This window comes from Scatophagus argus, chromosome 6 (assembly GCF_020382885.2).
Source record: "Scatophagus argus isolate fScaArg1 chromosome 6, fScaArg1.pri, whole genome shotgun sequence".
NCBI classification, from domain to species: domain Eukaryota; kingdom Metazoa; phylum Chordata; class Actinopteri; family Scatophagidae; genus Scatophagus; species Scatophagus argus.
In genome coordinates, this window is record NC_058498.1 from 16,928,744 (window position 1) to 16,954,100 (window position 25,357).

Here is a 25,357-nt window from a genome sequence, read left to right on the forward strand (position 1 = left end):
CAAGCCTTTGATTACACATGTTATGCTAGTGTGTTCGACCTTAGGCATCCTTGACACCATCCTCCGAGGGATCCCTGTTTTTAAGCTACTCTCTCACTCACGCTCTATCTTCCTCCTCTCTCTCTCTCGCCCTCTCTCCCTCTCTGCAGCGATCTACCCAGCCACCACACTGACTCCCATTGGCCAGACACTGCCCCAACCACCCCAGGTCATCCAGCAGCAGCAGCAGAGAGAAGGTGAGGGTGAGAGAACATTATTACTTTTACACTTCACACATCTTATCCCGTGTGATAGACGTATAAAGAAGACGAGCACGACAGACCAACATCACTGTAGCACTGTACACACCTCATTCTGTGTAATGCATATATAAAGAACGTTAGGGTGAGAGGAAAATATTACTTTAACACTGTACACATCTCATTCTCCCTGCAGTGGAACACAATTCACGTCTCATCTCAGTTAATAGATATATAAAGCATGAGGATGATAGAAAATGTTAATAAAACTGTATTAAACTGTACATCTTAAAAATAGGTTATAAATTGTCTTCGTAGACCTGTGCTTTATCAAGTAATAATTAAAGCTCATGTAATAAGATCCCCACCTGTGAGATTAGTGGCACCACACTGTGGCGGTAACTCAAGTTGCGCTCAAGTTGTGTAATTTTCAATTTATTAGTAACAGCAGTTCTTTTGGGGCAGGCTACGTCGTGAAATTTCAATTTTTATGAATAACTGTGTCAGAGAGTAGTTGTGAAAAATGAAATATGAAGCAATCAAGCCCTCAGTTTTCAACATCATACGTGACAGGTTTGATTTAACCTTTTTTTATTGCTCAGATGTATCTGAGTAGGTTCAAAAGAACAAAATGCACAATATTTTTCACATGAAACAGAGAACAAATCAGTTGCCAGAAATTCAACCATTCCATAAACAAAATCTCAAGTCAGAGGAGCAAATGGCCCCTCATATCTCCTTCCTGCCCCTGTGAAGGTACCAGTGGGTTTGGGGAGAGTAGAGAGAGTGGAACAAGTTAATACATAAGTTTCTTACTTTAGAAAAGGGGGGTGGGCTGATTTCTTTCGCAGCACACTGCAGATAGTTGCTTGTTGAAGGACTTGATTTTTCATCGAGATTTCATATTTAATCATTCACATTTAATCTGAAAGTCTGGTGAAAATGTAAATAGAATTTTTAAATACACTCTCAATATCTGCATAGTATCAGCAAATCAACGGAAAAAAAAAATTTTCAATTAGTTTTTGTGCGTTTAAGAAGAGTTATGTTCTATCGCTGATAATGTCACAGACTGTCCTGAAAATCTATTTCCACTTATCTTGATTTATTCAACATGAAAGGCTGTGTAGATCAAAATGACAAATACACAGCTCTCAAACACCCTCTCTTTCTCTCCCTCCCTTCCTCTCTCTCTCCCTCTGTGTATCCAGGTCCGGAGGGTTGTAACCTGTTTATCTACCACCTGCCACAGGAGTTTGGAGACAATGAACTCATGCAGATGTTTCTGCCCTTCGGCACCGTCATCTCCTCTAAGGTCTTCATGGACCGGGCAACCAACCAGAGCAAGTGCTTCGGTGAGTTAATCACTGCCACTCACACACAGCTATCAAGTCCATGACACGCAATGCGCTGTGTATATATTTGTTGGTATTTGTAATTCTTTTTTTAAGCCACTGACATAAAGGTGAAATTAATGGCAGGTCTGGATGCTAATGTGATTTTTAATATGTTAAGGTCTTGAGGATAAATGATCTCACTACCTATTTGAGAAAATTGATTTAAAGGAAATGTATCATGGGTGTTTTCAGGAGTCTTGCACTAAACAGAAGTTGTTTTTCCAGTCTGATCTCTTATAGTTTTCACAAAACAATCATGCATTTGTGGGTGATGTGTAAAAACTCACAGCTAAGGTGTGAAACTAGTGTAAGTTACATTTTCACAATAATCAGGGCTTTTATTTTTACACTGCACGCCAAACAATAGACATTTGTTAAAAGGAAATATTTGTTTAGGTACTGCAGATTTTGATGATGTTTGACAGCAGCCAGATATAGAGGACTGAATGATCTTACCCCTGACTGACTGACCTGTATTTGCATCTTGATGACTGTTGTGTTTTGGCATCTGTGCTATAGAGAGAGTGAAAAAAAGGTGCTGAATGCATTGTAGCCAAACTAGCCATGATGCAGTCGATCAGAGCCCATGTCCTTGTTTCTGTTTGGCAGCTGTGTGACCTGAAAACCTCGAGGTGCTGTATCAGCATCCACATCACCGTTCTGTAACCCCAATATCTGTCAATACCCTCACTGCTGAGGCTGATTCACACACCTCCACACCTCCCTGTCCCATTTAGCTCCGTCAGCCTACACACACCAACAAGCCCCAGGGCTTATACAAACTTTGAGGAGGCAGGCGGGGATAGCAGCAGGGTGGGAGGGGGGTGGTGGGGGAAGGCAAAGGACAATTATGGATCAGCATTTGTTTTCACTTCAGGGAACTGCAGAACCCTGGGCAAAATTGATCGCCAGTCCTGTCTCCCTTGGGGGACTTAATAACATATAAATTCATGAAAGAAGAGCTATTTGCAGTATTGACGTATACACTATGCATTTACAACATAATGTTAGGCCTGGGGAAGGAGGGAGCACACTGGTGTAATTAATCTACAAAGGAGAAAGAGGGGATAAACTTAGATTGATGGTGTGCAAAAGACAGGGAAACAGAGAAAGAGAGAAAGCACACTTGTAATGTGTGACAGGAGTGAGCAGAGGGCTCAGAGCTCTGAGCCTGCATCTCGTCTCCATCTCATCTCCGCTCCCAGCCCCAATGCGTTAACCTGATGGTGGGTTAGGAGGTCACCTCCTTTCCGTGCATCTATATTTTCTTCAGACTCTCATTCAACCCTCCTCCACACTGCCCAGCCTTCACCCTAATGGGCCAACCCAGAGCCAAGCAGGCCGGGCAGACATCTCTCCCAGGTGGCTGTGGACGTGGAGAGGCTCCTGCTGTTTTTCATGGGTCATCGGCTGTTCCTAATGACACCCCAGACACAGGGGAGCACATCAAGCAGAGACACACTCCACTGCAGGTTTCTGGTCACTGAATCTTCAAGGCTTTATTTTTACACACGATGAAAACAGGATGTTCAGCATAGATTTGAGGAGGGGTGTATCTTGGGAAAATGCACTGAGGGGTTTTTGTGCCTGCGACAGACTTGGCTTCTCATGATGAACTATGTTTGCTCTTGTTTTGCTCAAACTACTTTGCACAGTGACTGGTGCTCATTCATTTTGGTATTTTGGGGTTTTCTAGGGATTTTAGAAAACTATGTTGAAAAAGATATTGTTGAGTTAAAAGCAATTTTTTTGGTGTGACCTGCTCAAGCTACCGATTACCAATGGACTGAAATCCAGAAATCCAGAAAGCAGACTTAGAAAAAGACATTTGCCAACAGTCATGTTTACTTCTTGCTCATGTCACCAGCAATAGTTTGGGTTAGGGTCACTTATTTTGAAACTTAATTTACTTTCGAGATTATTTATCTAAAATGTAATCCACAAATAAATTATGATGTGGTGACTGATACGTTTGTGGCCTGAGGCAGAAGGAGATGAGTTATACAGTTCTCATATCATGCACGTGCACTTTAACTCTTTGAGTAATTACACAGAAAGTTTGAAGTTAGTAACTTTGGTAGTATTTCTGTTTTGGGTAATTGAAAATTGCAATTCAGCATTGTCTGAGAAAACAGACAACGTGAGCCTTTGTGCAGTCATCTGCTACCTTGGTCTCATTGAGTTATCACAGCGAGGTCCACAAGGACATGGTGGCAATACAAGGGGAGGGTGGCGCCCTCAGACTGCAAGACCCAAGATGCTCAGTGTTCACCATTTTGACAGTGATGATGAGGTTATTGCCGCTGTGGACCACTTTCGGAAGGTCCAAGATGATGACTTGTGATTAATGAGAGATTAATGAATCAATAATTATAAATTAGTAATATATATTATTCTGAAATTGGACATTCCATGCTTCCCTCCCAAATCCTGGATATGTCCCACTCCCTTACATGGCTCGGTGAAGGATTACAAAATAGTCTGATATGACATCTCTCGCAGACAAAAACTGTTGATAACAAGTTGTACAACAAAAAGTAACTGCTCTAATATTACTCTACATTGTAGCCTTTTTTTTTTAAAGGGCATACTGTCAGAGGCACTGTTTGTTCTGCACCCCAAAGGCACTACCTGCTGCAACAATGCTATCTAGGATCTTTCTGGAGGCAGGCAGGCCATGACCATCAAGCAGTGAAAACACAGAGAGATGTTTGTTTATATCTCTCACCTTTCTTCCAGCAGTTTTCTCTGACCTCCATTTGAGTCATTTGCATTAGATATCATCTTATAATACTGATTCTCCTCTTTTCTTCTTCTTCTTCTTCTTCAGCTTATGTTAAAGCTTCCCTTGTCACTCATATTTATTTTAATTCCTAAAAGGACTAATGAATTGTTTACATTTTCACAGGCTTTGTGAGCTTCGACAACCCTGCTAGTGCACAGGCAGCTATTCAAGCCATGAATGGCTTTCAGATTGGGATGAAGAGGTTGAAAGTCCAGCTAAAGAGACCGAAGGATGCCAGCCGCCCTTACTGACACAGCCTACCTTCAGTATTCATTGCAGCAGCACAGGTGAGCTTGTTGAAGCCCCCGCATCACTGGTTCAAGATTTAGATTCTCAATATTTTTTCCGTTGATGCGGAAGATTCAGCCCTGGTGTGTAGCCTGTTTGCTTATAGTTAATGTTAAGTATTAAATTTGTCAATTAAAGCTAAATATTCTAATGTCTCTAGATTTTTCCTGCCTGCAGCCATATCGAAAGTGTAAGGGTTTATTTCATATGCTGCACAGCAGGAGTTTTAATCAAAGAAAAATCTGTCATCATCGTGATTGACAAAGATTGATTGGTGTGTCAGTGTGGGTTAGCTCTCTCAGGACCATTACACTGGTATAATAGGGCCATATTGAACTATCCAAAGTTTAAAGAAATGGATCTTTGGCATGACAGTTTAATGAGCAGTGAGATCTGAAATTGCCCTTTCTTTCTGTTTTTCAGGTTTTAGAGGACACATGAAGATATCTCGGAGGAGTTAAACTTTTTTTCTTTGAAAGCAAAATATGTTTTAAAAAAATCAACACATAAGGAATTTTTGAAGACATATCAGCATTTACTTATGAAGATATAGGTTACGGCAGAAAAAAGAAGATGCAAAAGAGGAGGAGGAGGAGGAGGCGCTTCACCGGCGGACTTAACAGTAACAGATGGCACAGAACAAGAAAGACGAGAAGAAAAAAAAACTGAAAAAACATGTGATGAGACTGAACAACAGAACTTTTTCTTGTTGAGACTTGAATTGTTAATTAAGCAACAAACTTACAAACAAAAAAGCAGCAACAACAAATAGATTTCTATATACATATTATATACACTTATATTTAAGGAAAGAGGCGCTTGTGGCTTTTACTGTACTGGACAAATGAGGGTTAAAACTTGAAGATCAAGAAAAACAGTGGAAAAAAAGAAGCTATTCTATATGTCCACTGACAGACTTTCTTTCTCTTTCCCTCTTTCTCTTATTCTCTCACCGTCTCTCTCAGCAAGCGCAAAACTATGACTCTTGGAGGTCACTGAGGTTTCCATTATCAACAGTAGAACTGCAAATCTTTCACCCCTAAGGGACCAAAGGACCAAACATTTTTATTGTTCTGAACAGTAATATATAGTATTAATGATACTAATACTACAAACTACTACTAATGATATTACAAATTAAACTTAAGAAGAAATACTAGCTTCAGGTTGAAAAAAAAAAGAGAAAAAGGGTTTTGGTTTCTTTTCCGTTTACATTTATGGCTACTGGGTTTGAGGATATTAAAACAAAACAGAAAAAAAATGTATAAAAAAAGACAGCTATACTAATTTAGTGGCGTAGAATATGTGGGTTAGATATTTATTTGGGCATGTTCAGATATGTTCTTTTGCCACTTGTTGCTTCATCGCAGCATTTCATCTCGGGTGTGTGTGTGTGTGATCTGTCGGGATTATTGTGTCAGCAGAAGAGGAAACGAGTCTCGTAGTGCCAAATGTGACACGGCAACAACCTCCTAAACCAAACGTCAGTGATCTACAGTGTATTTAGCCATGTAATGCTGTCTTCTGTCCCTGTCAGCATGTCGAAATTCCATAATTGAAGCAAGGGTAATTCCATGTCACCATTAAAGCCTTGATATTACAGATAATCTGACCATAAAGCACTGTGCTAAAAGTGCCACCCGGCTGAGCTGAATACGCAGCAGTAAAACAGCACAGCGTCTGTAATAATAAAATATACAAATGAGCCTGACAGCAGTTGTAAAAAATTTCCATCGGCATGTCACAGTGGTCCCTGCCGGGTCGTGCCCTCTCCCGCTGCCAAGCTCCTCCAGCTGCTCTCAGCAGGCGAGAGCAAGACTTCCCTCCTCTTTCTCTCCCCCTCCGCCCTCCTCCTCACCTCACCTCCAAGTGCCAGCAGATCTCTCTCTTAATAGGGACCATCAGTTCACGGGGGCCAAGAGCTAACCCACAGCATAATTAGGATAATGGTAATATTGATCAGATGGGGAGCAGCACCGCAGGGCACAAGATGCACAATCAATTAGACATTGGCATTTTGAATGAATTGACTGAGTGACAGAGTCCATTTTTCTCTCAGTGGTTGGATGGGAGTCTTTTCACCCCCTTGCTACTGTCCACTGTCTCAGAGGCGACCTCAGATCTGACAGAGGCGACATCTCCTGTGGGATGTTTGAAAGACACTGAGATCCATGCCGTGATTGCAGAGAAATCAAAAGATCTGATCTGTATATAGTGTTTAGAGTAGATTATACAAGTTCTTCAGTGAAGAACAGCTGTATAGTTTCTTTCCAAAGGGTATAATAGCACAGTAAGAGCTTGTACACAGTGAGGAACAGCCTGGCATTACCAGCCTTAGGAGGTCAAATTAAGAGCAAAATGATCCATCAATTAGACAGCAGCAGGCCTGTAAGTGTAGCTGCTACAGCTGCTGCTGCTGCTTCAACAACACGACAGCTTACCATTAGCGCCGGTCACACATGACTCCTACACAGTGTGGTCACGACACATCACGCAGTATCAGATGTGATTAATTAACCAAAGTAGCATCATTGTGTTTTTTTTTTTTTTAAAAAAAAAGAGAGACACAAGTACAGTACATCCGAGATGAAAGCTGAGTTTATCTGCTTTGTTTTTTTTAAGTCCATTTCAAGCTCAGATTTGTTTAACTTCAACATCCATCCAGTTGCCTTTTAGTTTGAATTGCTTTTTTTTTTTTTCCCAACATGCTCTTTGGTGACGCAGGTTGCTGTGAAGCGGCTTGCCCCTCAGGGCTCTGGGAGACCTCAGCGCTCTGATCATTGCTCTAAACTTTAGACACGTCAGTGCTTCAGTCATCGAGTTACAGTGCTGTCCCTATGGCCCCATCACACATAGGAAGAAGACAGGACTACTGTACCTTTGCAGTCTGGTTCAACACGTCATCACCACAATGGCTTCCCAGGTCCCGATGACTGTACCTTTAAGATCTACTTTGGTTTAGCTACTTTATTCGTACAATTACTGCTTCACAGGACCAGTATTATTAGAAAGTGGGAGTTTCGTTAACAAACACTATCCTCTTTCACTGTATATTGTTCGGCTGCAGCGGATACTTAAGGTAGAAATGAAATACTAGAGAATGAAGAGTCTTTTGAAGATGCCTTTTCTCATTATGAATTGCCAAATTATGTAAACATATCCACTGCATTTCCTCATCCTTAACACTTAAAATGTGTGCCAGATGAATTCTAGAAAATTTAAGAATTTCTTCTAAATGTGTTATTTTTCAGGAAATACTGATCAGTAGAACAAAATATTTGATAATGTGATTGTAGTATAGCATTGTAGGAAAAGGGGTCAGTTCAGGCTGTAATGACACAGATGAGTGAAAAGATTAGATTCCATATATATTTTCCAGAAGACAGCTTCTTTTCCCCTTCCCTGATGAGTTAGTGTTAGTTTCCTCTCTCCTGTCAGGGGGCCCAGCAGCTTTAGGAAGCTGTGATATATGCTCTCCTTTCCCCAGGCCATACAGGGCCTTATAAACCCACTCGAAAATCTTTTCTTATGGGATTTCTACTGGTGAGAATTTTTTAAATAATTAAAATCAAATTAAATTCGGCCTTCACAACAGCTTGGGTAATGCAAATTAAAGATGCCAGCTGTGGCTGAAGTGTAATGAGTTTGAAAAGATGTTGAGTTAATTTCATTCTGCCAGGAAAAAAAATGAAATTTGATCAAATGCAATTAAAATAGTGAAGGTTTGTAAATGGAGACGGCTTTAGAAGAGTGCATAAGCATGAACATACATATCTAGGGTGAAATGTAGAAAAGGGAAAGAAAAGTAATGAAATGACTGAAATCCAAGAACAATATGATGGAGTTTAACATTTGAGCTGACTGAAAATGCACTGGAAAAAAGACAGGAAATAGCAGCACTGATTTCAATGGTGTTATAATTAAGCTGCATGTCGTCAAACTCAAGTTTATCTTCTACATCGTTTTAAATTTTGCATCCATTTGTTAAACCATTTTTTAATATTTGTCATCCTACCATGGTGCCCTTTCAATCTCTGAGCATGCTCAATGGGGGCTGGGTTAAAGATTATGATTATGGTACTACTCGTATTAACAATATGATTCTTTAACTATGGTTTGAATGCTAAGGATAGTAGCTTATTATAAATATGAAATCTGTATATTATGGAAAATCAGCACAGGACCTTTCTTTGGATACATATAGATTTAGGGTCTGAATTTGGGAGGGGGGGGATTATTGCTTTATAAAGATTTTAACTTTCTGGTTTCTCAGCACAAAACATACAAAAACATATAAATAGCAGTATGGAGTCTGTGATGAAGACTTTACTGACATACAGGGCGCAAAAAGAGGAATCTCAGTATTATTCTTGAAAACTGGAGGAGAAAATGCAGTTTACAGGTTGTATTGTTCTTCTTTTTTTTTTGTTTTTTTTTTTTAAAGGAGAGCGCCACCTGTTTTTGTGGCAGCGTCAGTACAGCATGGATTAACTGACAGGGAAAGCAGTATCTTTTTATAAAAAAAAAACTTAAAAAAAAAACTATGTGTTCTGTATTAGCCTGAGAAACCAAACATTTTTTCCCCTGTTGAAATTTCTTAATACCTGCTGCTTAGATTACTTCATATTAATGATTGATGATTTAATAATTTTATAATTATCAGGTCAAGTATGTAACTTGATGTTTATTTATTTATTATTTATTTTATTATTTATTTATTTATTTATGATTTATTTAGCCATTTTCATTTCTTTAATGGTTACGGTAAGATAAAGATATGTATCAAAAAGAAACGCTTATCGGGGCTTTTCTCTCTTTCTCTCCTTTTTTTCCAATTTTACAATAAAAATTCAAACTGGATGGTTTTTGTTTCTCCCAGTCATATTATACTGAATGGAGTGCTGAACCACAGTGCAAAGACAGAGGGAGTTGTTGCACCAGGATTTACTCCTTTCTGCATCTCAAGGACCTTGAAAGTTTGTAAGACCTTGTGCAGCTTGCCACCTTGGAGTCTGCTACTGAAGCCTCATCCCTGTTAAGTCATGAAACCATGGTGATAGTGTCATTCAGAGGACAACCAGGTTACTGCTGTACATCCTGTACAACTTTTTTAAACATGTTGTTTTTCACATGAGGCAGTTGATGTCTCTCTCTCTCACTAGACGGGATTCATCATAAAACGCCGCAGCTTCAGGTGAGGAAAGGCACCCATTTTTTTACTCATACAGAAGCTCAGCAGTGCAGTATGATTTGGATTATCTGTCACTGTGAAGACTGGGGGCTTTACCAGCTAGCAGGTCCCCTGATGCTGCTCTGTTGCAGGGAGACACAGTACAACTGAAATATGTGTCACAACATATATGATGGGTACATAATTCAAAAACAAATCTATGGCACGTAAACATCAGGTGGCTGGGGGGTGTCACTGATTGTGAGGAGAGAGCTGCGAGAGAAAGAGACGGAGACAGGGGAACAAATAACATTAACACTTTGACAAGCGGGAGGCAGGAAATTGAAATGAGGGAGGCATCGAGTATCAGTCAAGTTTACACACAGTAACTACAGCTCTGCTTTGAGGCCAGAAGCCAAACTCTGATGCAGTATGTGCTGACAGTTGACGTGCCTCTCCACCTTGTAATCATCATCTTCATACATCAGAAGCCATCAGCAGCAGCAGCAGCAGTACAGCTGAGAGACACCACATTCACATTTTGAGGAGCAGCGATGGGTATGAAAAAAAAAAAGGAATGGGAGGGACAAAAAAGTAGAGCCACTGGCTCATGAAATAAATTGTCCCAATTACAATAAAGTGTGGCTCTTGGTCAGTGTGCACGGCAGGCAGTTCATCTTTATTACAATCAGTTAATGAAAATCAATCCCCCTCCTGATAAACTCTTATCTCCACGGCCTTTGCGCGCCCCTCGTGCAGGGAGATAATAAATTAGGGTAATATTGCCTTTGATGAGGGAGTGAATTGCAAATTATTGTAACTTTCCAAGATTTATGATGCAGATGCTTAATTTCCGAGCTGGGTTTTTCAGAGCGTCAGGGTGCCGGGGGGCCATTTGTTAAAAGTTTGGTGACATTGGCTCGTTAATAAAAATACACACTCAGACAACCAGGTGCTCTCAGCTGTTCTGTACTGTTACAGTAGCAGAGAAAACACTGCTGAAATGGCAGGACGTCCTGGCTGTAGGATTTGCAGACCACATTTCCCTTCAACGTGGTATGTTACCCATAACAGCAAATACACATGAAGAGGCAGAAACCCACGGGATGCAACGTGTTTACTGAAGTAGGACTGCCAATCACTCTGTGTTATTTTTTTCCCCCCCTATAAGAATCTCTATCATACAAGCCAGGAGCGTATGATTTGATATGTAGGTCAATACCCATTCTGGAGTGAGCCAGTGGGTGAGATATGTCTTGTTGCTCGCTGTCACTCTGATTATTGAGTAGACACAGAAGGATTGAGTTGGTCAGGTATGAGAGCCTGTGGTATGAGATAGCTGTATAATCACTGCGACTAGAGCAGTGCCCCCCCCAACAAACACACACTTACACACACAAACTTGCCAAGAAATGAGTAACTTCTCGCTCTTTGTTCTGCTGCAATGACCCATGTAACAGGGTGTTAATGCACGTGTATGTTGAATGTCTTCTACCCGGTGCAACAATCAGACTCTGAGTGCATCATTAAGCAAAAATGCTTCAGCGAAGGAAGGTTAAGGGGCCTTGCAAGTCATCAGCAACTGCAGGAATGATACAAAGTCATCGTTTAAGGAGCCGCTTGTGAAACTGGAGGCAAATACAATCTCACAAGAGCAGCTGAACGAGTTTACAACTATGGCAGACAGACATCACATGCATCATTTAGCATCAATAAATCGAGTCTAAACAGCCAAATTTCAAAAGATGCTTTATTCATGCTGGAATCACTAATCATGCGCCTTATCATCTGATATTATCATGTAATATGCACCTGAATATCCTCTCTAACTTGAGGTATGGTACCTTTAAATATCTGTATCAAAGTAATTTGAAGCCCCATAATGCTCATCAAGGCCACCTCATTTAAATCTAAGGAACATCTTGCATTAAGACAGCCATCAATCTATCCATTATCAATCAAGGAGAGGACTCACACACCACTATCTATTTATCTTGCCAAGTGCTCTATTAATATCAAATTAATTTCCCCACTGAGAGTATCAATCACTCAAGCAGTTTTTTTCTCAACTCATTAACTTGGTAATTGTCCTTGTTTACAGGAGAAAGTCAAGACAGGATGGCTCAAAGATGGGTGGACGAGCAGTATGTTCCTGCAACCCATGCAACATCCTCCCTGCTAATAAACATGGACGGGACTCCTCTTCAGCCTATCAAGTGTTGACTTTGGAGGCTTTGACATGCTCTTCTTATTTCCAATTTTTAAAAAGTAGGAAGTTCTCAACATAAATCTACATTTCAAAAAAGAGCTCCTAAATTTAAGATATTCAAAAGTTGTCAAGAGTCTCACAGTCTTTGAACAGACTGAGAGGGCGCTCTCACATGGGGTTATTATGTAAGACTGAAGCTGCCTGACTGTGCTGTCACGTGGCTGCAGCTCAAAATACGACATCAATCAAGACGAGGCCTGAAGCTTTTTTAACTATGTTTCATGTTATAAAGCAAATGGAAGAATACACATACACAGAGTACAATTCAGCAGCTCAGTTTCCAACCTAACATTTAGAGTCATGTATTCACATGAAAGGTGAGCGTAGTGGTCAGAGAAGTATTCAGTTTCCATTTACTCAAATAAAGGAACCACTACATAAATGTAAACATACTTCATTACAAGTGAAAGAAATTCAGTATCGCAAAATGCACTGGTTTGAAAGTATCAGAAGTACTTCTTCTGCAGTAAAATGTCATGATTGATACTGATGTGTCAGTGTGTAAGCGGCATTGTTTGTTGTAGCTGCTGCAGGTGGAGATAGTTTGAACTACTTTGTATACAGTTCCAAAACATTACAAGATAAATCTGAAAGATCTTGACATGATTAATGGGGCAGGAGAGATTTTCTTTGTTTTTTAACTTTTCTATTTTTGGGGGGTAGGGAGTGGGGGCGTTAGTTGGATGATTTTACCTCTTTGGGTCTTGACTTGACAATCGACTTGACTCGACTTTGGGAACAACTTTTCAAGTTTTAAAAATATTAAAAAGTATTTTATAAGCTTATCATGAGTATTCTTTATGTGAAATCATTATCTGAAGTGACAAATAACTATATTTGACAGATAAAAGTTGTAAAGTACAAAGCGTATATGCTGTTGAAGTGCAGGAATAAAAGTATAAGGTGAATGGAAAGAAAGTACATCAATTGTACTCAAACACAATACTTCAGTACATAATTACATACTTTCAGTCACTTACCAAGACTGACCAATCCACATCATCTCCCTCCCTCTCTTCATCCTTCTCCATCTCCCCACTGTCCTGCTCATACTAAGAAGACCTGATTCAAGCTTCACATATAATGGGACCAAATGGAGACACGTTTCATTGGCCAGCCCCTTACCAATCATACAGCTCTCTGTGGTGTCTTCATTTGAAGAAATGGGATGTGGCGAGATTAAGTATGATTGCACGTGTGACGAAACATGCTGTCATTCGGTAACGTAAGGGCTAAGATACTTTTAAATTAATTCAGGATATAAATGAAATCTGTTAATTATAGAGCATTAATTCTTAATGTCTTCACAACGAGTGTGCAGGAGCTTTGTTAATTGCATTTCTGATGGCGATAAAACCTGATCACAATCCTCTTTCTAATCATAGCACTCACTGTTCACATATGTAGTGCAAATATCAGCAGCGTGCGTGTGTTGACTCTAACCTGGTGTTAACCACAAACTAAATCCTATTTGGAGCCATGCAGAGCTCTGGCACACAAAAGCAAAGCCAGCAGCCAGCTCAGCACTCAGAGGTAACATTTACACAGGGGACTGAGAACATACTGTGGATCCCTACAGCTACACAGACAGCTTGTCAAAACTCCCTTTATACAGGCTGCTGTCAGGCCTGATGGACTGAGGACCCCATCAGGACAGAAGTGGTATTACAGGACATGGGCACAGTAAGACAAATCTAACACTGTAAACCATAAACTCGTTTCCATATTAATGCTACAGCAAGGTTCATAACCCAGATTTGTGGGAGTAGAGAAGCTGACAGAGAACCTCTTCATACAAATATCGACCCATGATATAAAAAAACAGACCCTGGTTAGGAGTGTCCAACCCTTTAATACAGAAAATTACATGTACAGCACAACACATATTACTTTTCTTACAATGTCTTCAAATAACCTACTAAACACAACAAATGTAAAACATATTACAGTTAAAACATCTATACACAGGCAAATGTACATAATATAAAACACATATATACACTCTTTTAATATATTATTATATAAAGATTTGTCTTTCTTTTTACCTTTAAAACTGGAAGCCAAACAGCTTGAAGAGGGAGTGTTTCACAGAAGATGAGAATGGAACTGTTGAATATCACACTGGCACATCATACGTTATGGATAGGTAGTTTTCACATACAGTTGTTGGATCCTGTGTATTTATCATACCAATTTCTGAAACAACAGCTGAAGCAGGCAAAGAAATAACATTTAAATACACAAAACTTGCCATCAAAACCGTTAAGTGCTATTGATATCACTGGGTTATACAGGACCTTAAAGCCTTATTGCTGTGCACAGGAACAGCTTACATACAGTATGGAGTTACATATGCAGCTTCATGCATAGTGGAGTGTTTGGAGGTTGTTCATTTTCTCCGTCAAAATGAAATATTTACAAAAAAATAATTATTTCTGTTTAGCTGCCTTGATGTCAGCACACATGATAATGAGTTTAACCTTTTGACTGTTGTAAACCAATTAACAGTGAGTAGGTGAAAATGGTGCAGATGCTGTAGTTGATCCTAAACCACATGATTTCATTCATTTCTATTTTTGTTGAAATGATAGGACCAATGCAGAAATCCAGAGAAAAAGTGATGTGGAGATAGAGAAATCCTTCAGTTAACAAAAACAGAAAAGCTCACAACACTCACGAAGTCCCCTCCCCAAAAATTACAAAGACATAGGTCTGAGCTCTAGTCACTCTTTCCTCAAGCTAGTAATGCTTCCAAGTTCTGTTTGTCTACATGTTTCTCTTTTTTAAAAATCATTTAAATTCATTTTATTTTTCACAAAAGCAGCAGAATGAGAAGTAGGAGTGAGAGCAGGGAGCCGCTGGCTGCTGATGCAGCCGACGTGCGTGAAGCCCCTCGGTTGGAAAAACTTGGGGAATTCTGCTTCAGTTTACTGGGTGGCAATGCCTTTAAATCCTCCAGAGCCCCATACGCTGCCATAGAGAACTCAGGGTCTCCTGTGGTCAGCAAGTCGAACACACACGACTGAAAGTACACGTCCTCCACCTGCAGAGTCTCTCTACACTTGGCCGTGGCCCGCTCCACTGTGTAGATCTGATGAGGGGGCCGTAAAGGACCCAGCTCTGTGTTGGTGCCCTGCAGGCGGGGCTGCTGGCTCTGACGGCCCAGCGTGTGCTCTTTGATGAGCTCGTTCCGTGGACAGCCATGCAGGCAGAGCTGCAGACCGCCATTGTCCTCTGAATAGTCCAGCGTGTCTTCTGGCATGCGGATGGCAAAGGTCAGGTAGCTGCCCACTCGCCGGACGATGATGGAGGTGCCAATGTAGCGGGCCTGTATCTTCACTTGCCGGCCCACACCAGAGCCGCCCCGCTCTACAATGCTCAGGCTGCCACTCTCTCCGCCACTGCGAGTCCCATCCTGAAAGGCCAATGGCAGATCTTCTGTGGTGGCCTGGTACACCTTCTGGTCTGTACAGCCGTGGTACGACTTGAAGATCACAGTGATCTGAAATAAGGGGAAAACATAAGATTTTATTTCTTGTCTTGTATTTTACTAAACTATTTTTACTGGTTAATGAGCTACAAGCTCACATCTTTACTTCAATATGAAGGCAGACAAAATATGCCCAAATTAATCTTGACTAACAGCAGTATCAACTGAAGCCACAGGGTGGCAGCAGGAAACTGCTGTGGAAGGTGTTCAAGGCCCACACGCAGTGACGCTCTCTCAAGCCAATTCATAACTACTGCAAAATGTTCAGAGGTTTGCTGTCAATGATCCACTGGATTGTTACAATTCAAATAAACCACAAATATAATCAATGTGTGGTCTGCACTATCACAAATCCTTTTTTCCATCTAAAACAAATTACTAGCACTAAAATAGCAACATTTCCACTAGCATTCTCTGAATGTTGGCTCACACCACATGGTTTCATAACAGCCTCAAATCTCCATGTATCTTCCAACACTTTTCCGACTCTGGCACTGCTTGAGCTTACTCACTGACTGACTATGATTTGTATTCCAGCTGAGCTTTGAAAAACTGTGGCCTAGCCTCTGTTTTTTTCGAAGTACCTTGACAAAGCAGTGGCTGTGGTTAAGTTTACACTTAAGGGGATACTGTATTTGATGGATGATTTCCTGTCTCAAGTCTGGCAGTTGAAAACAACTCCAAAAGCATAACGGGGGCATGCGGGTGCTGGCACAGACAATGCCCACATTACAAGGTTTACATTAGGTTGCACAACCAGAAAACACTGCAAATGCCTTGAAGAGTTAGTTCTGAAATACTCAGTGTAGGATCAGCCAGTTGAATTAAAAGAATCAAAAATCCTCGCTGCTGTCCAATTATTCCTTTATTTTTCCTCATTATTCCATATTTATACAAAAAGCAGCCAGTTAATTATTTGACCAGAGGGGTGAAAAAACATTCCAGATCGTGGTGGTGGAGGAAAATGTTTGAGTGAGCGTTAATCACTACCATATGACCACCCATGTGTTAAAGGTAGAGCGCTCAAGCATGTCTGTGATTCAACACCACTGAAGGACTCCCCACCTCTCTCTTTTCCCTCACAGATCTGAAGGAGCTCCAAGACAAGAGGAATGCTGGAGGCTCGAGAGGCACCATGGAATGACGATTAACTTCACATGTTTGATACTTTATGGCAATACTTGAGCTAGCAAGCCCGGACTCAGAAACAGCCTGCTCATAGAGGCCATTAGTTTCCAGTGTACAAGAATGTGTTCATTTCTGAAATGGACGTAGGTGTCTGTAATGAGAAAAGCACTGCCCTAAAAAATAAAGCCAAGATTTGGTTTGTTCCACCAGACTTTTCTTTAATCTTGATTTTGTTGTTCGTTTGTTTTCCTGTTTTGTTTTTTGAACACTTCAACAGATTAACTTATTCAGGCTTCTATGAGACAAGAAAATCAAAACTTTGAAACAGATGAAGAATGAAAAGATTTGGTTTGTTTTAAGGGAAACTGATGGGAACCATTGTTCCAAACCAGGTCTGCAACCAAAAATGATTTTCACTGTTGATTAATTTCACAGTTCGTTCATTGCTTATACTTGAAAAAACCATTTGTCTTTAAAATGTTTTTTAAAAAACCAAACTGACTGCCTTCACAATTTCTTGTGAAGCCCACCACTGGTGATGTCTTCACTTTGCCTGTATTTTCTGACCAACAGTACAAAAGCTAAATATTTAATTTAGTGTCACAAACAAAAAAGAAAAGCAGCAAACCCTCATATTTTACAATCTTAAAACCATAATATCTGACATTTTTGCTTGAAAAATGATGATGCTATTGGATTTTCACATTAACTGTTCATTACTGACCAACTAATCATTCAGCTCGACTCTCGACACATGCTTACCTTGCTGGTTGCTGTGGCGCTGGAGCCTAAGACAACAGGCACATTGGTCACCTGCACTGACAGGAAGCGGTTGTCTATCAGAGGCCACGCCCCTTCCACCTTGCAGGTCTGAAACTCGTCTCGGAAAGTCCGTAGGTGGGGGTCTCCAAATAATCCACAGTGGGCGTATTTCTTTTGCTGGCCGGCTGAACCCGACAGGAGGACCCGATTCTCATAGTCACACAGCTCTGACACGGCAGGGCGAGACGTGCTGGGGACCTTGTCGGAGGAGGTGGGCCCATCACTGGAGCAGTTATGTTGAGAGAATAACTCCTTAATGCGGAAGACAGCCGAGTGGTAGACCAGGTCGCCCCTGCAGCTGCGTGCTTGCCGCCTGGTGCACAGGGCATAGGCCCGCAAGGCGATGCAGTAGTCCACATCCATAGCCACGTCCTCCTGCAGACCACTAGAGGGTGAGGTAGAAGCCACATACTCCGCATTGCAGCGTTGGATTCGACATTGCTGGCAGTGAGCTGGAAAACATAAACAATAACAGTCAACATTTTGTACTGCAATATCACAAGTGTGTCACAATTAATGTGAAAATGTTTTCCTCTCAACTTGGTTCATCAGTAACCTCCCTCTCTGCAAAAATGATGCTGACGAGATCTACCAATCTGAAAGTGAAGCAGTTTACTCCTACTAAGAATCTTAAAATTCATGTGACATTTATGGATACATTACCTCAGCACACTCAAAACTTTTCCACTATCAAGTTTAGCTCAATCAGGAGGGCCATTAAAACCCAAATGCGTGAGCTCACAAGGCCACGGACCCACACTGTGCTCCAGAGTCAGTCAGAACTTATTTCCCCAAACTAGCCCTCACAGAAATAGCATGTAGGCTCACTGAAGGAGGAAACCAACCTGTGGTGGTTTGCCTGAGGGTGCTGAATGTGGTTTGGCTGCTGCAGAAGTAATTGAAGTCCATTAAGCTACAGCATAAGGCACAGCAGTGCTCAGTGCATGGGGGCAGCTAACTTGAAGAAGATCACAAGGGGAATATGACAAAGAGTCACACCTGTTCAGGAACTCATGGTCTAAACTTTAGACCATGAGTTCCTGAACAGGTGTGACTCTTTTAGTTTAGACTCTAAACTAAAAGCTGGAGTGGTGGGGCTTGGGGGTGGGGCGGCAAAGCACAGCATGTGATATTTGGGTGGTATCGCCTAAATTCAGGGCTTCCTGTGAAGTTATGACTCACACGTGGGATACTTATTGTAAAGGAAAACAAAGAATTACAACTATTTCTGTGGGAAGCAGAAGTGTGGATATTCATCAAGTTCATTTCAGTGTTGTGTTACCGTTGGGTGGGGACGTCTCATACGCTGACCAGGATATTAACTCCTGCTATGTTGTGAATATATATTCCATTTCAGCATCAACAAGCCTCCACAACACATCCATCACTTTTACAGCAAAATAATGGATCAGCTGCATGATCAGACTGCTCCTCTCTTGCAACACAATAATCTTCTGTTTTCTCCGAAGCTCCTTATAATCTCCCAACAGCATGGACACAGACAACAAGATAAGCACGGAGAATTCACACCAGTGCACATGAATATTTTTGCACCATTTCCTCCCTTTTGCATACATCTGAAGCACTGAGGGAGGGATGACGGATGATTAATGCGTCTCACAATCATTGCTCACTGACTGCACTTCAACACAAGCCCTGATATAAAGGAGATGGAGTGTGAGAGGTCAAGTTAGAGCCATTCTGCATCCCTCTTCTGAATTCCAACAGGCCTACCCCATCTTGCTGCGAGGTCACTGCTGTGATTGACACTTTTTGACAACCACTGGCTGCACAGCCATCAACAACCACACATCTCCCTAAAGGGTCTTTAGGCTTCAGCACTTAGTAGGCTACCGACAAGTTTGAGGACCATGTGGGGGGAATGGGAAAGGAACAAAACAATCACACAGACATTATCTGTCTTAGTAAGTCCTAGCAGATTTTTGCTAAGACCTGGAGATGAAGATACTGCTTTTTATTGGCTTTAGACTGCAGAATGGAAAGAGTTAAAACTCAGTATTTTCATCCAACATAACTACTATGAGTGGATGCAGACCCATGTTAAAATTAGTACATAATAAGGAATAAAGGACATTCAAAGAGGATTAAATCTTAGATAAACCGTTTTAATACACATATATAGTTGCTTTGGAGAGCTCTGTGATAACAGGTAGACACTTAAAAAAAACACGCAAACATATTTTAATGCAGTGTTACACATTTAAGAAACAACCTACATTACTCTACTATATGTCTAAATGCATCTCAGTAACTATTTTTGGATATTTTAACACTACCTACAAGTAAATAATAAAAAAGGGTGCTACATTAAGATACAACAAAGTACTTAGAAAATAAAGAGGAAGGGGTCTTTATTTATGGTACTGGACAATGACTCAATATTACTGTTCATCATCTTAACACATAATTTTATCAGGATTTAATTCTTATAAAGCCGTGATGGCTCGCACTACAGCTTCGATGTTTAATTAAACTGCATTAATTTAAATTTTAATCATCTCTGAAACATGGCCATTTTACCAAACACATACAAACACTTAACTTACCCATATTACACTGATAATCATCATAATATTATCAATGTATATATTGCCAGGAGACACTAATTTTTGTGCCTCAAATATGCCAGTAACACTAAATTCGGAGTTGTCCTAATCGTATGATATAAATCAAATTCATAATACAAAACACAAGCTGCTTCTCAGTTTGTTTGGTTTCTGTTGTCTGGCTGGAGGACAGAGGAGCGACCAACACGTTCAGAGGCCAGAAAGTTGGACCCTCATGCATGGTAGCTAACAATGTTAATAAATGAAGCATGAATAGGGCGAATACCACGGTCCTCTTAGCTTCGCCAGCAGCTGAAACACTCAGAACTACGTGGTAATGTTGGACCCGTGGCTCGAATAGCAATAGTGACCGTTTGGTGTCCGATTAGCGGCATTTTCTAGTTTAATAAAAAAAAAATAGAAAAACAAGTTAGTGGTTTTCTTTTGGTCTGACTGCGGGTGCTGCACACCAGTTTGCTAGTGAGCTATGCTAACTGGGGGCTAAACCGTAACTTCGCCCAACTTGATAAAACCCAAACTGCGGCGGCGCTTGTGTTTTGGAAAACATAACGGTTAAGCAGCTGGTGACAACTTGTTTGCTGGTGTTGTTTTAAGTGAGAACTGTTGGAAATGTGTTCAGAAAGACGTCCGTAAAGTGAGTTAACTCGTGCTGCTCGGCTAGCAGCAATAGAAGTATTGCAGCGCAGGCTGGAGGCTGGGATACTCAGCAGCAACAGGACATTACTTTGTCCCCGCAGTGGACAGGCTGCTTTTCAACAACAGCGACTTTTCTCTTCGTGTAAACAACAAAGCACTAACAAAAACTTTGGTAACACAGCGAGACGACAATCTGAAGTGATTTAAGCGTTTAAGTTCAGCCACACAACGCCAGAAAAAAAAAAGTTAACTTTTTCCATAACCACCTCCATTCCGGGGGAGAGCGGGACGCAGCTTCGCATGCAGGAGAGGAGAGGAGTGGAGGAGCACGGATTGAAAGAGCACCACTTACCTGGTCGAAACAGCAGCGAAAGTAAAACCATCGTCAACGTTACACAGTCCCAAAGCTGCCGCTTAGCCGTGATTTGTGGTCCGCTTCTCCCCATACCAATCCATTCAGTTAGAATGGAGTTCCTCGACTGCTTCTCATCGACGCTGCGGCTGCGGGAAATCACACAAAAATTCGTCTTCCTTCCCAAGCGCTGTCATTCAAAAGGGGCCCCTGTCTTCAGGGCGGCTCTACGAGGGAGGGGTCTAACGTGCAGACCGGGGCCAGAGGTGATTGCTAGCCAATGAAAAACTAATTATTCACTAACCACTTGATGTTTACGTGTAGTTGCAATTACTGGGGATGAGGACAGTGGAAAAGTGCTTCCCAACAACAGAGGAGGTGGTGTGAAATAACAATTGCCCTGATTATAACTGATAAATAGTACGGTATTTTATGCGCACATACAACATGTCAGTATGTTCAAAAGTGACAGCTTTTCTCCTGCAAGACTGAAACAAGACGTGTGGAAAATTTAAATCCTTTGCACTACAAAGCAAAGGGGCAACTGGCCTGTTTGACTCCCCCTCCTCCAAGGGACAAATGTTAGTGTTTTCTGCCTTAAGCGGGATTCTCCCACCTGTTGTTTTTTTCACTCCAGACTTAGGGCTTAAGTAATACAATTTGATTGACAATTGTGTGTGCACGCTAACACATTTTATCTGTCTGGTGAAAATTTTAAATACAGAGCCTGATGGAAATACAGTGGTCACATATATAATATGGTGTTTCCCAGTAACACTGATTTGTTTTCATATTTGAGGTCAATAAATGCCCCCTTCAGTCATTTTTTTTGGTTACAAAGTGGCATTTTACTTGCCAAGAAACGGTCTGATTTTGTCTCTTAACAAAATTCAAAGAAAATTCCCTGACTCAATTGTTGTCTCTCAGCAAATCTTAGCCTGCTATTAATTTTTCCATTACATTTTCAGTTAGAAACTTGTAAGTCTTTTCCTTTTGTGGCCAACTTTCCATCTCTCTCACTCCTTCAGCAACACTCCATCTTTCATTTGCACAGCTGCTGTGAGGCCGGACCATCTGCAAACCACATAGACTCACCAGCTTTCAGCCCGAGACACACGCTGTGGTTTTTGTGCCCGGCAAATAAAGAATTTTAAAGCACCAGCCAATTATGGAATAAAATATTGGTACTGAGAAAATCAACAGTAAAAGTTTGTGTAATTTGCAGAATTAGATTAAAAGTTAAAGCTTTTTTGTTTTGGTGCAGCTGGAGCGTTTGCCTTGTAGCTGTGGGTCTCCCTCTGCGCCTCCCTCCTGACTTTATGAGAGAGAAGTGAACCCAGACAGTCACTGGATCACTGATTTTTCTATACCCATGCAGGCTCCTCCGGCCACACAATTGCGTGATTCAGGTGGCCTGTCAGTCTTGTGAAAGGTCTTCACAGGCCCATGTTGATGTGAGGCTGATATATATAGTGGAGGGAGAAACGAAGACAGCTCAACCCAAGTGGAACGTTTGGATTGTTCTGAGCTGCCACAAGGGCCTCTGTCACACTGGATCTAGTGTGCCAAGTTTATCCCCCAAGAGGGCTCTACCTTACTCTGTTTGTTCAGCTAATTTTGGAGGCTTGCTTGGTTGATCTGCTTTATGGCTGTGCTTTATGGTCACATTTTAAATCCCCTCAAACAGGTTACACTTCGTATTCCCTGTAACAACTTGGACACGGGGTGCTGACGTAGTGCAGGAGGGAGATCTGTTGATGGTGTGGATGTGCTGTGCTGCAAATGAAAACAAATTCCTGCAGGACATGTCTCACCTGTTACAGTGTTTGCCTTCAGCAGTAAGAGACGACATTTCCTGGAGAAGAAAACACATTGTTTACTTTCGTATATAACAGCTGAAGAGTTTTAGTCACAGTGACAGAAATAAAATATCTCCATGTCTAGTGTGTGTTAGTTTTTCTGGCTAAGCAGCTGTCTGCTAAATGAGATAAGGTTCCTCACTGCAGGACTGATGACCACTGAAGCAAACAGTTAATTGATCCAGGTGGACGGTAAGGATGAATTAAGCACATGAAAGAAACTCCAAGATCGCCTGTCAAGCCTGATGGGTGGAGAAAGACCTCTTTCTTCCCACGTTTCCCTACAGCTATGCTTCCAACTCTAAATCACGTTGGAGAGACTGCAGCACAAGGGCGTATATCAGGTAAAAACAAGGCCAGTATATTTCTCCTGCTGACAGTGGGTCACTTGTTCTGGTACAATAAAAAAAATCTAAAGAGCCAGTTTCAATGGAAAGTAAGTGTATTGAGTTTTGGACAAACACTGAGAACATCTGACAGACACAAACACACACACACACACAAGAATAGTTGACCTAAAAGCAGTGCTACAGTTTAGGACTTAGCAACAGAAAATGTAAAGTTTGATCGAAAGAGAGTGGCTGGGGGAGAAAAAGAGGGAGTGAGGGATTGGGTTTCCTCTGACTGTGTGTCTGGGCAGTGCCACATGTTCCTCATTAAGGTCCTCACACTGTGGGACCAGCTCCACACCAGGATGCTTGTTTTTGTTATTGGGCCCAACGAGCTGTGGTCTGGTGGAAGCCCCAAAACAGGGCCCATCCAGAAGCATCTCCACGGCTTGCTGTCCTCAAACCAGAGAGAAAATAACTGTAGTGACCTGACATATCTACAACCACAACATGGTCAACATACAACACTCTTTGAAAACCTGGTGGTCATCAGTTATACCTACACGAAACAGAAAATTTTATATTCAAATCTAATCTGATAGGCATAAATTATATGCCTGTGCTGCGCTTTTTAACCAATGAATACACTTAACCTATGAAACCACTCTGTTGCACAACCCTGAACCATCTGTTCTCTTTGACTGTTAACAGGGGCTGTAAACCCTAAACAGTTTCATTTTTTCAGTAATATAATGTTTACAAAATAATAAAAGGTACAGTTGCAGGAAATTGTTGATGTGTCATGCTTCTGATTTTTGTTCAATTTCATGCCCATCGAGATTAGTCCACTGAGACATGTCTCATGTTTCTTCTACAGGCTGATAAAATCAGAGATTGGAATCAGAAGGAGCACGCGCCCTTTGTAGCCTCCACTAGCACCACACGGTTGCAATATAAGAGACACACTTATTGAATTTTAAACAGGAACCAGAGCAAATTGACTGTTTTTTTTTTTTTGTTGTTTTTTGTGTTCTGAGGGCCCATGTCTCAAATGAAGAGGCCTATAGCGCAGCTGAGACATGAGAAAGAGAGAGAGATGGAGAGAAATGGAGAAAGCGAGCGTGTCTGGTTCAGGCCTCTCACTGTTAGAGGGGATCTGTTATCTCAGTGGAGATAAGAGAAGCTGTGGTGTGAGTGTATACGGGCCAGCGCTGATAGCATCTTCACTCAAGGATCCCACTTACAGCACCCTGATTGATAGCTGACAGCACACATGGGTGGGGATGGATTGTTTTTGTAGATACCCCTCAATAGGTATCCATGCAGGCATCTGTTTACTCTGCTCCTCTAAGTAAACAGGAATTACTGCATATGCGTGTCATCTGTGTAGAAGGTGTGTAAAAAACACTGCACTACCTGAAATCTTAACTTATGGGTGGATGAGTGATTTTTCATATTTAATTTCCATATAACATTTCTGTTTGTTGTTTTGGTGTTCGCCAAACTCAACGAATCTCCTCTCCTCTTCATCTCTTCCTTCCTTACAGAACAAATGTTGATTCAGTGTCAAGACCCATGCTCATGAATAGACAGTCAACTGACAGGTAACCCTAGCTCGTGGGGTCGTGGGGTCATCCCGGCCTGATGAGGGATGATGGGTAAAATAAATGGGGAGCAGCACACACAGGGACCTCTGATGTCCTCAGCCTAAAGGGAGAGAGTTCAGAGCCGTTTGACCTCTGACCTAAACCCTGCCGATGTGTTTGTGGTTGGGTGTGTGTGTTTTGAGGGTCAAACATCTCCAAGATCATGAATTTTGCAGTATTTTTCTTTTCTTTTTTTTTTTTTTTGTTCCAGCCAAGTGTGCTTTTTTTCAACCAAATAAAACAAGCAGCAAAACCAGCTCAGTGTAGGACTTCACTGAACAGCTTGTGAAGCTGATTCCAGTGCATAACTGTTTGAACATGCCTTGTCTTTCTCTTTTCATGACAACACTCCCCTCGTC

The 25,357-nt window shown here is 41.3% G+C and overlaps 2 protein-coding genes across 5 annotated transcripts in view; one reads left to right on the plus strand and one right to left on the minus strand.

Moving 5' to 3' along the window:
* celf5a (cugbp, Elav-like family member 5a) overlaps nucleotides 1–8,614 on the plus strand; it is a 180,031-nt gene extending 171,417 nt beyond the window's left edge. For 3 of the 4 annotated variants that reach the window (XM_046392403.1, XM_046392406.1, XM_046392405.1), the window contains exons 9-12: nucleotides 150–242; nucleotides 1,451–1,594; nucleotides 4,545–4,708; nucleotides 5,133–8,614. In XM_046392403.1, coding sequence (XP_046248359.1) covers nucleotides 150–242; nucleotides 1,451–1,594; nucleotides 4,545–4,672 — 365 coding nt within the window. In that variant the 3' untranslated portion in view covers nucleotides 4,673–4,708; nucleotides 5,133–8,614. The remainder of the gene's footprint in view (nucleotides 1–149; nucleotides 243–1,450; nucleotides 1,595–4,544; nucleotides 4,709–5,132) is intronic. The other variant, XM_046392404.1, reaches the window with a different exon arrangement.
* A 5,366-nt stretch (nucleotides 8,615–13,980) lies between these two features.
* Nucleotides 13,981–21,450, minus strand: rgmd (RGM domain family, member D). The gene is made up of 3 exons (XM_046392436.1): nucleotides 21,165–21,450; nucleotides 17,529–18,040; nucleotides 13,981–15,650 (listed from the first exon to the last, which is right to left on the minus strand). The coding sequence occupies exons 1-3, from the start codon at nucleotides 21,256–21,258 to the stop codon at nucleotides 14,961–14,963; spliced, it is 1,296 nt and encodes a 431-aa protein (XP_046248392.1). The 5' UTR covers nucleotides 21,259–21,450; the 3' UTR covers nucleotides 13,981–14,960.
* Between the last annotated feature and the right edge of the window lie 3,907 nt (nucleotides 21,451–25,357).

Coding starts and splice junctions, on each gene's coding strand:
- rgmd (XM_046392436.1), bottom strand. CDS start 21,258: ATGGGGAGAAGCGGACCACAAATCACGGCTAAGCGGCAGCTTTGGGAC. Junction 18,041..21,164: donor TTCGCTGCTGTTTCGACCAG/GTAAGTGGTGCT, acceptor TATGTTTTCCAG/CTCACTGCCAGCAATGTCGA. Junction 15,651..17,528: donor GCGCCACAGCAACCAGCAAG/GTAAGCATGTGT, acceptor CCCTTATTTCAG/ATCACTGTGATCTTCAAGTC.